At 37.5% G+C, this 11643-nt stretch overlaps 1 protein-coding gene across 1 annotated transcript; it reads left to right on the top strand.

The window, feature by feature from the left end:
- Window positions 1-1531: 1531 nt before the first annotated feature.
- hpxa (hemopexin a) lies at window positions 1532-9769 on the top strand. The gene is made up of 10 exons (XM_055215734.2): window positions 1532-1659; window positions 4234-4262; window positions 4406-4555; window positions 5981-6138; window positions 6484-6637; window positions 8267-8479; window positions 8554-8655; window positions 8767-8891; window positions 8972-9119; window positions 9219-9769. The coding sequence occupies exons 1-10, from the start codon at window positions 1595-1597 to the stop codon at window positions 9446-9448; spliced, it is 1374 nt and encodes a 457-aa protein (XP_055071709.2). The 5' UTR covers window positions 1532-1594; the 3' UTR covers window positions 9449-9769.
- Window positions 9770-11643: the final 1874 nt, after the last annotated feature.

Raw genomic sequence — 11643 nt, 5'->3', positions numbered from 1 at the left:
CATATTTACAAACAGTATTAATAATTTTGAGCACGACTGTATGTACCTTTCAGGTATCAGTATGTACCAAAGGACCAATATTTACCTTTTAGCTAAAAAAAGTGAAAACATACCGCCCCCGTGACAACTTTTGTACCTTTTTCTAAGAGTGTCTGTTTACATCTGGGTGTATGCAGTTTGAACTGTTACTATAGTTGTCATTTACCCCAATCCTCCCCCAAACACCATCCACATCTACAGGGCCTAAAAATACAGAGTACTTTACCATCTCCACAGAAACCAGACTCTGTACGCAGATACATGACTAAGTGCACTGTAAAAAAAATCCGTAGAAATTGCAGCTGGGTTGCCGGTAATTTACCGTAGATTTAAATTTATGTTTTTAACTGGCAACATTTGTTCAAAGTTAAATGAACATTAAACATTTACAAGTCTTTGTCTTTGTAGAGTAAAACTAAAAAAACATTATCAAGCAAAACATTATGGTAAACAAAATCTGAAGCAAAAAACAGAAAAAGGTTGATGATGACTTCTGGTTCCCCGAATGTTTTGCATGAGGCTGTTATTGTATAGTTTTATTCTGTAAAGATAAATACTTGTTAATATTAAAAATGTATTTAACTTTGAACAAATTCTTGCCAGTAAATAACATAAATGTAAATCTACGGTAAATTACCGGCAACCCAGCTGCAATAACATTGAAATTTCTACGGAATATTTTTACAGTGTGCACAATTCCAAAAAATCAATGCATGGCAAATTTGCATAAATATAAAATGGGTTCTTTGACAATTTTGTTCTGGGGAGGGGGGGGGGTATTTGGGGAAAAATTACAAACCTTTCCTAGCATGTTATTTTGTTATCTGAATTCAGCAAGATGCATATCTTCTACTATATCGGCTTGCATAAGTTTTAGTGATAAAACACAGAATGATTAAATAAAAATGTCTCTGTTAATGTTTACCTTATAAATCTAAAATGCTGATATCAGCACTCTGTATTGATTATCTATTTTATTAGTCTGTTTTAGGGGAGAAGGGCAACACAGTTCATTTCACTTGGTTTTCTAGAATATTCAATCATGTAAAAAAGAATAATGATGATTTTCATCATTATTGAACTTGATGAAGGATAAAATCACGCAGAGTTGTCAATCAACTGATTGATCCTTCCTGCCTTTATTTTAAACAAACTTAAACCTAGATTGTGAAATATTGTGAAATGGTATGAATGTTTGGTCCAAACTGCTGCCCTATGAGGGTTCACTGATATTCTACAGATTCATGCCTGATGTAATTTACCTGTTGATGCATGGATATATTTTATATTGCTCAACTCACGCATATGCCCCTTGACCAGCCTGTGGATGGTGGAGCCATGGGGGTAGGTAAACATGCACATGTACGTGTGAAGATAAATTTGGGGATGTTACTAAATGTTCCTACTTATGCATGATGCAGACACGTGGGTGTGCATGTGCTGCCCAATCGTGCCAGCTCCTGTGTGCAAGCAGTACAGTCCTTGCACTGGTGAAGGGTATAAATAGTGGGCACCGTCGGGTTGCCCTCCACCTTGCTTGAGGACCCTGCTGAATATGAGGCTGCTTGTTCAAACTCTCACTTTGTGCCTGGCACTCACGCTGGCCTTCACTGCTCCCTCGTGAGTATATACACACAGTACAAACACCTGTAAGCACTGTATGTCCAAGGATAATATTAATCAATGTACTATAAATTGTATACAAGCATAAACCTAGGCAAGGCAAGGCAAGGCAAAGTTTATTTGTATAGCACATTTCATACACAAAGGTCATTCAAAGTGCTTTACATAGAAATGAGAAAACAAAAATCAAAGATACATGAATTTGAAATATCAATTAAAAGAAAATAAATGTGATTTTAATCAAAACTGTTTAAATGTGTGAAAAAGAATAAAACAGGAATAAAAGTATAAAACAGTTAAAAATAAGAATAAAAACAAGAGAAATAGAAAATAATTAAAATAGTGCATATATAATATAGTGCAATCAGTTCGGACGCAGCATAGTGCTCATTCAGTAAATGCATAGCTAAACAGATGTGTTTTGAGTCTGGATTTGAATGTGGCTACTGTTGGAGCACATCTGATCTCTTCTGGAAGCTGGTTCCAGCTGCGACTGGCATAATAGCTAAAAGCTGACTCTCCTTGCTTTGAGTGAACCCTTGGTATTTCTAGCTGATGTGATCCTAATGATCTGAGTGATCTGATAGGTTTGTATTCAATGAGCATATCAGCAATGTATTTAGGTCCTAGTCCAATGAGTGATTTATATACCATTAATAATACTTTAAAATCAATCCTAAATGTAACTGGTAGCCAGTGTAGCGACCTGAGGACTGGTGTGATATGTTCATATTTTCTGGTTCTGCTCAGAATCCTGGCAGCAGCGTTCTGAATGAGCTGGAGCTGTCTAATGGTCTTTTTGGGAAGGCCAGTGAGGAGGCCATTACAATAATCCACCCTGCTGGTGATGAAAGCATGCACAAGTTTCTCTAAGTCTTGTCTGGAAACAAAGCATCTAATTCTTGCGATATTTTTGAGATGATAGTATGCTGATTTAGTTATTGCTTTGACATGACTGCTGAAACTAAGGTCAGACTCCAGAATCACACCAAGATTCCTGACTTGATTTTTAGTTGTTTGACCCCTAGCGTCAAGGTATGCATTCACCTTGAGAACTTCATCTTTGTTTCCAAACGCAATGACTTCAGTTTTCTCTTTGTTTAACTGAAGAAAGTTTTGGCACATCCAACTGTTAACTTCATCAATGCATTTGCACAGGGAGTCAATGGGGCTATAGTCGTTAGGGGATAGAGCTAAGTAGATCTGGGTGTCGTCTGCATAACTGTGATAGGCAATTTTGTTCTCTCTCATTATTTGGCTTAGTGGGAGCATATACAGGTTGAACAGGAGTGGCGCAAGAATTGAGCCTTGCGGGACTCCGCATGTCATGGATGTCCACTCAGATTTATGGCCACCTATACTTACATAATAACCTCTCCCTTCTAAGTATGACTTGAACCATTTCAGGACCACCCCAGAAAGTCCGACCCAGTTTTCCAGCCTGTCAAGAAGTATGTTGTGATCGACAGTGTCAAAAGCAGCACTGAGGTCGAGTAGCACCAGCACTGATAGTTTGCCTGTGTCTGTGTTGAGGCGAATATCATTTATTATCTTTATGAGCGCTGTCTCTGTACTGTGGTGTGGTCTGAAACCAGATTGAAAAATGTCAAAGTAACCATTAGAAATTAAGAATTTGTTCAGCTGATTGAAAACAACTTTTTCAATGATCTTGCCTATGAAAGGAAGATTTGAGATTGGTCTGTAGTTGCTCAATACAGTGTTATCTAGGTTGCTCTTTTTCAGGAGGGGCTTAACAACTGCAGTTTTAAGGGACTTTGGAAAAGTCCCAGAGTGAAGTGATGAATTTACCACTTTTAGGAGATCTGCTTCTAAACAGTTAAAGACACTTTTGAAAAAAGATGTTGGGAGTGTGTCAAGGGCACAGGTTGATGTTTTAAGATGCTGTACTGTTTCTTCCAAAATTTTACCATCAACTGCTTCGAAATCAGACATCGTAACTACTTTCTGATGTTGTGGTCTGATTTGTCTGACCCCGGCGCAGCTCAAGGATGTGCTGATCACCTTTCTGATATTATTGATTTTCTCAGAGAAGAAGTTAGCAAACTCACTACATTTGCTGTCTGAGAGCATTTCACTTGGAAAGTGACTTGGGGGGGTTGTTAGTCTCTCTATAGTAGCAAAAAAGAGTGCGTGTGTTATTTATGTTTTTGTTTATAATATTTGAAAAGAAAGTCTGTCTAGCTTTGCCTAGTTCCACACTGAAAGCACGAAGGCTGTCTTTATAGATATTATAATGGACTACAAGTTTTGTCTTCCGCCACATGCGCTCAGCTTTTCTGCATTGTCTCTTCATATTCTGCACCTCTAGACTTTTACTGTGTTCTAGTATTAAACATGCAGTGTTTATTAAATATTTAACATTATTCTGTTTTGATTGCAATTGAGCTTATACTGTATATGGTATATGTCACTGTCTACAAGCTTAAAAATATATATATTTTTAAATATAAAAGCAAAAAACAAATGTTTTTTTTTTTTTGGATAACAAAATTTTAAAGTTAAAAACACGTTACTGCAGTTTAACTATCCATTTTGTTTTTTTGTCTTCAGTCACCATCAGGAGAAACATGGTGAAAAAGGTGAGCTGCATGAAAGAAAGAATGTGCTCTATTAAAATAAAGCGATTTTTATTCTTGGTGGACATAAATTGAAGTAATACCTGGGTGTGAATGTTTTATTTCAATTGAAACAAACTTAATGTGCTTATCATTTTTTGGTATAGATAAACAACATGGTGATAAGGAGCATGGCCACAAAAATAACGATAAGCACCATCCCGATAAGCATCATCCCGAAAAGCTTGACCGCTGTGCAGGTGTCGATTTCGACGCGGCTGCTGTGGACGAGGATGGAGTTCTTCATTTCTTTAAAGGTGAGAATGACATTTACTAATTTGGAGTGAATTAATTTAGTCTGTTATTGTAAGTATGCCAGTATATAGTTTAATTTATATCAGTGCTTCTCAATTATTTTCTGTCACGCCCCCCCTAGGAAGAAGTAAACATTTCGCGCCCCCCAACTCTCCGCCGCGACTGTAAATAGTATAATTTGTCTATAAAATGACACATCTGCAAAACATTGTATCCTTATTAACATTAAAGAAAACAGAAAAATAGAAATATCGATCAACTTACAACAAAGAATAACTTTATTAACATTGTTTTTTAGTCTGTAACAAAAAAGACTTAAAATGCATCAATTTGCCTGAAAAAAAAACAATCCTTATTTAAAGTATAATATTTTTTGACCATTTGATACTGAAAAATGTAATTAAATATAATCAATAAATAATAATAAAAACTCAAGCAGCTTATCAGCATGATTGGGGTGTAATGTCTTTAAGTGACAGTGCAAAAAAAATCACTTCCTGAAAAAGTATTTTCCGTGGGGTCTCACACGCCCCCCCCCCCTGGTGTCGCTTCGAGCCCCCCCTGGGGGTCCCGCCCCACTATTTGAGAAGCACTGATTTATATAAATGTTTTTTATTTTAATAAAGTTACTGGTATACCTCATACAGTATAGCTTTACTTTTGAATGTGTCTGTTTTTTTTTTTTTGTTTATGTACTGGCACTATTGAGCAGCTTGGTTAAAAATAACCCCGAAAATGTTTATATTTGACCCAACAATGGGAGAAAGAACCCGAAAGAAAGAACACGGCACTTTTTGGAGTGTACTTGGAGTGCCTTTAAAGGTGCAGTGTGTACATTTTAGCGGCATCTAGTGGTGAGGTTGCGAATTGCAACCGACGGCTCAGTCCACTGCTCACATCTTGCTTTTAAAAAACACATAATAGAAGCTACAGTAGACGCGACCGGACAAACATGTCATTGTTGGAGACAATTTAGTAAAAAAGTTCGTCCGTTAAGGGCTTCTGTAGAAACATGGCTACACAAAATGGCGGCTTCCATGTAAGGGGACCCTCTGTGTATGTAGATAAAACGTTTCATTCTAAGGCAATAAACACATAACGGTTCATTATATAAGGTCTTTATACACCCCTGATAATTTAGTTTTGTATATTATTTTGCATTTCTGTCTAGAGATCCTTCTAAAAATTACACACTGCACCTTTAAGCTATACATTTTATCAGTATATGTGTTTGCATGTGTGCACCTTGCAAATCGAAACCACAACTGCACTGCAATGCTCTACCAGTTGAGTTTCAACGGAATAAATGAAAGATGAAACAAAATAATTGTTGGTTTCCATCAACGTTAAGCACAAATGCTGCTGATTCAGCTTAACATGCTGTTTAAGCTAAAATGACTGATTGACCTTTGACTGTTTGACTGAAGGTGACCACCTATTCAAGGGTTCCCAAGGCAAGTCTGAGCTGTCTAATAAAACCTTTGCGGAACTGGACGACGCCCATCATCTCGGACACGTGGATGCTACATTTCTAATGCACTCTGAGGACAGCCCAGACCATCACGACCACCAGTTCTTCTTCCTGGTAACCTTAACTTTTCTCTATTAAATAACTTTTACATTTGTTAGCATTATGCATTAGCTATCATGAACTAACAAAAAACATTATAGTTTAGTAGCATTTGTTAATCTTTGTTTAATGAATAAATCAATTGTTTGTGTTAGTTCACTGTGCATTAACTAATGATTTGATTTTATAAATGTATTAACAAATGCTGAAATGAACAAGAACTTAAATTAATACGTTTATTTTAGGTTAAAATTTATGTTCAATTCTATTCTGAATTTATACTTTAATGCAAGCTTTGTCTTTGAGTCTAACAATGTAAACTGTCCACCAATTATTTTCTCTTCTTCACCACCATTAAAGGACAACAAAGTGTTTAGCTACCACAAGCACAAGCTGGAGAATGGCTATCCTAAAGATATCTCCGAGGTTTTCCCTGGTATTCCTGATCACTTGGATGCTGCAGTGCAGTGTCATAAGCCTGAATGTCCAGAGGACACCGTCCTCTTTTTTAAAGGTATTTTAAGGCTGTTACTGCTGAGAAAGTTTGTAGATTATTATAAACACTAGACTAGTTTTAACAAAAGTAATGTGTATAATAACATGGCTATTCCTCTTTATTAAACAGAATGTTCAGATTCTAAATCCTTATTTGATTTCATCACATTTCTGGTGCCACAGCTTTAGTAAGCAATAAAGCACACTGTGTTACAATGATTTGCTATGCATTATGCCTACACTGTCAGAAAAAAAGATGGTCTCAAGCTTCCCTTTAAAAAGGACTTAATACAGTACGTACCATTTTGGCACAGATATGTAAATATGTGGTACCAATATCTAATGCTAATATGTATTCTAATGCTGCGTTTACACCAGCCACGGTAGAGGCGTCAACGCGAGTGATTTCAATGTTAAGTCAATGTGAAGAAGTGTTGACGCGCGATTGAGGCAGAATCGCGTCTACAGTGCCGCGAGACCTCCAGACTAGTTCGTGCGAATTAAGGGTTTCCGCGGCAAACGCGCAAGTTGATAAATTTGAACTTTAACCAACGCACCGCGTTAACCAATCAGGAGCTTGCTTTAGTAGTGATGTGATTACAAAAAGCGAGTGGAGTCACAGAAGCCCCTCCCATGACGCGAATTTCAGCATGAATGTCTCGATGACTAGAATTTCACGTGCGGCTTTCATGCGTAAATAAAGCGAGTACACTCAAACTGTTCAAGCGGCAAACTAGGCGTGGTAGACGCGATTTTGACGCCTCAAACGCAGCTGGTGTAAACGCACCATAAGGGGGTCGCACACCGGATGCGCAGTTCAGCGCCACGTCGAGTCGCGTCTAGGACAACTCTGAGGTATCGTAAACCGGAAGTGCACATTAAAGAGCTTCGTCAGACAGCGTCTACTTCCAAAATGCTAAATATACGTTAGCAGCCAATGTTAATCGTTAATGATTTGGGACAAATATGATGTTATTTCATGTTAAACTATGTGAGTGGCGCTCTGTGGTGCAACAGGGATTTGAGCAACTTCCTGAGTCGTAGCTGGGCGCCTGTCCGCGACGGTGTGGTATACTCATAGAAAACAATGTGTTCGATTTTTTTTATACTGCATTTACACCAGCCGCGGTAGAGGCGTCAAGTGCGAGTGATTTCAATTTTAAGTCAATGTATAGATGCGTTGACGTGTGTCTGGAGGTCTCGCGGCGCGGATGAGGCGTTTGCCGTGGTGCGGTAAACACAATTCCGCCTCATTCGCGCATCTAGTTTGTGCGAATGGCGCAAATTGAGTGTATGGCGCTGTATGGGCTGTATGCGTGAATGGTGTGTTTTGTGCATTTTGCGTTTGACGCAAATTTGTAGCTGACGCCCAAGTTGAAAATGTTGAACTTTGGCGGATTTTTGCGCCGCGTTAACCAATCAGGAACCTGCATGGCTGCTGTGGCAAACTAGGCTCGTTAGACGTGATTTTGACGCCTCAAATGCGGTTGGTGTAAACGCAGCATTAGAGCGCCGCGACGCTGAGCTGTGCGTCTGGTGTGCGTCCCCCTTAGGACCTAGGGACCATTTTTGACCTTTGACCAGTCAACTATGCTTAACCTGTGTTTTATTCCTACTTTATCAAACAATTGTTTTTACCCAACTAAAGGTAATAAGATGTACCACTTCGTTATAAAGACAAAGAAGGTTGATGAAAAGGAAATCAAAGGCATGCCCAATTGCACAGGAGCCTTCCGTCAAATGAAGCATTATTTTTGCTTACACGGACATCAGTTTTCCAGGTTTGACCCCATCACAGGTGAAGTTCATGGCAAATACCCGAAGGAGACCCGTGGTTACTTCACGAAATGTTCCAAATTTGGTAAATGCATTACTGAATATATACTGTTGTGTTTAAAATAAGAATAGCCCTCTAAAACGTTTGATCTCCTTCAGAAAATAAGACCACCGCAGAACACATCGAGAGAGAAAAATGTAGTCGTGTACACTTGGATGGCATCACATCTGATGATGATGGTACTATATATGCTTTTAGAGGTGAGTTTTAATTTGCTTCAGTATATTGAGTATAAAAATTACTAGGGGATGGACACAACCACATGCATCAAAAACAATGACCATTTACAGTAAGACTTTTCTGTTTCCCAGGGAACCATTTCCTCAGCAAAACTGGTGATAAATTTCACTCGGACACTATTGAGAATGCTTTTAAAGGTTTGCACGGTGACGTGGATGCAGTCTTTTCTTATGAAGGCCATTTCTACATAGTCAAGGTTCATTTGTGCCACTAATTTTCGACCATAAATTTTATGAAACGTGTTTGCATCTTCTCATAGATCGATTTTTTTTGCAGGACGATCGTGTATTTGCGTACAACATTAAGGAGCCGCACACACCACTAGAAGGTTTCCCCAAACCTCTGAAGGAGGTGCTGGGAATTGAGGATCATATTTGTGCCGCATTTGTGTGTGCTAAGCAGAACGATGTTCATGTTATCAAAGGTATAACCTGTTTGCATGGCTTGTTAATTCAAAGTGCTGTTCATTGTCCTGATTTTTCATTTAATAGTAATAGTAAACCCAATGTCTTTTCTACTAAAGGTCAGACACTCTATAAAGTTGACATGAAAGCCACACCACGTGCCGCTGTGAAGGAAGGAACCATAACAGCGTTTAAAAAGATTGACACTGCGATGTGTGGACCCAATGGTGTTACTATTATCACTGGTAACCATTTCTACAATTATGAAAGTATCATGTTAATGCTTGTGGGCAAAATTATGCCTGTAGAGAAAAAGGTGTCTCATGACCTGTTTGGTTGTGACCACTAGAGAATTTCGAACAGAGAAAGAGGATCTGTTATACCAACTGTACCCAGTGTCAGCAACATAAAACAAAACAAACTCAGCCAGTATCTTATGCACTTTTCTATCGCTTTTTACATTTTGTTGTCAAGAGAATGTTCCTACCTCTAATGTTCTGCTCAGATGTATCTAGCCCTTATACATGAAGATGCACAAGCTTACTTTTACTTTTGTAGCGTTCTGTGGTGTCTCATATGTAATACCACCAAGCCATGTTTTATTTGAGCATGAAACTGGATATTTCACCCAGGCCTGTACTCTGTGGTTAATAAACAATCTTATATTTTGTATTTGTCTGTTTATTGTTTTGTATATTATTTAATTTGCAAGTACATAAAAAGAACAAATAAGAGGGTTAAAAACGTATTGTAAATCAGTGTAGTGGAGTCCAACTCAAATCCAAGACCAGAGAGTGCTGAGTCAATGTCAAGACCAGTCGACATCCAACTTTATCTGGACTCGGTCTTGACTTGGACTCAAATTAGTTATTTGCACTACATAATTGTTGTAAATGGTACTAGTGATTAACCCTAAGTCCCTTGGGGTCAATCTTACCCCCAAGCCACTTTTATTTAGTTAAAAACATGGTTCCCTTTATCTCAGAGGAATAAGATTTTGTGACTCTGAATTATCTGTCAAGATTCATACTGGGCTTGATTCGGTTGTTCTAAAGAGGTGTAAAAAAATTCACCAAAAGAGTCCCTTTGGGGGTAAAAATGACCCCAATTGAAATGAGTGGGAAATGCACACACAAACACACAAAGGTATGACTGCCACAGAGAGCATTTTACAGAATTTGGCAAAAAACAGACACAGATGCAAAACAAAGATGTAAAATGCTCACACAGGTGTGTGCGTGCCCACACACACACACACACACACACACACACACACACACACACGCACAAAGACACAGTAAAACTTACACACATAAAAAGACAAAGTCACAAACACGCACGCGCGTACACACACACACACACACACACACACACACACACACACACACACACACACAAACAAACACACAGACAAACACCCTTACATTAGGCAAATTTCTGTGGCATTTTGTAAAAACAGACATTTCAAAATGCATCAAAAACTACAAAAAATTATACTATTTGAAATAATTTTTGTTTTTAATGACCTTTCTAATGTTTATATAAACATAAATTCACAAAATGTTTCACTAAAGTATTGATGTTGAGCAGTTGGCCACATCCAGTGAAATGAATGGGTCTCTATGGGCATCTGCTGGTCAAAATGATTTATTTTCTAAACACCAAATGGTCGAATTTAACACATAACATAGATCAATATCTAAAAACAATTTAAATCAAATTTAGATAATAATTTATGTGAATTTTTCATTAAAAAATTATATTTTTCAGGCAAGCTAATGGTGTAGTTGAGGAATTGAGTGGTAAACAGGTACAAAAGTACTTCATATCTCCCAAATCAGAGCATTATTGTATAAATGGGAAGTAAACAAAACAAATGATATATTATTTGTATCATTTAAAATGTATATATTTTTTTGTAATCACCCTTCTAATGGGGTCATTTTTACCCACAGGGAACTCTAACGTATACAGGAAAATAGGGGACAAGTAAAAAAGGTAAACAATTTTAACTAATTTAAACTTAAATTTTAGTTCATTCCAAGTAGCCCCCCCCCCCCCTGGCTATTCTCTTGACCAATTTCAATATTTAATTCTTTAAATAAAATAAAATTTGTCTACTAAATACATTAAGTAAATTCAAACATCTTAAGAATTTAGACCTAAATAAATTAGTTATACATTTCTTATTTGTTAAAAATACCCAATGACATGATCATCTTTAACGCAGATATGCTGTCTTGTAGGCTACTGAAACCTAAAAGGTTATAAAGAGTGTTTATTTAATTCAGTCTTGAAATGTTCTTTAATAGTATCAATAGGAGTAGGCCTATAGGTTAATCAACAAATCATTATTTCAGTTAATTCTGCACTATATCTAGTCCACTAGGGGGCGGTTTCCTGGACAGGGATTAGTCCTAGACTAAAATAAATGTAAGAGCTGTCCAAACTGAAAACAACTTGCACAGACATATCTTAAAATACATCAGTTCCCTTTGTTTTGCCTCAAAATGCACACAAGTAATGTTTTTAGTAAGACATTTT

Source organism: Misgurnus anguillicaudatus, chromosome 17, assembly GCF_027580225.2.
Source record: "Misgurnus anguillicaudatus chromosome 17, ASM2758022v2, whole genome shotgun sequence".
Classification (NCBI taxonomy): domain Eukaryota; kingdom Metazoa; phylum Chordata; class Actinopteri; order Cypriniformes; family Cobitidae; genus Misgurnus; species Misgurnus anguillicaudatus.
The sequence above is the reverse complement of the archived record's forward strand: the minus strand, read 5'-3'. Positions and strand labels throughout refer to the sequence as shown.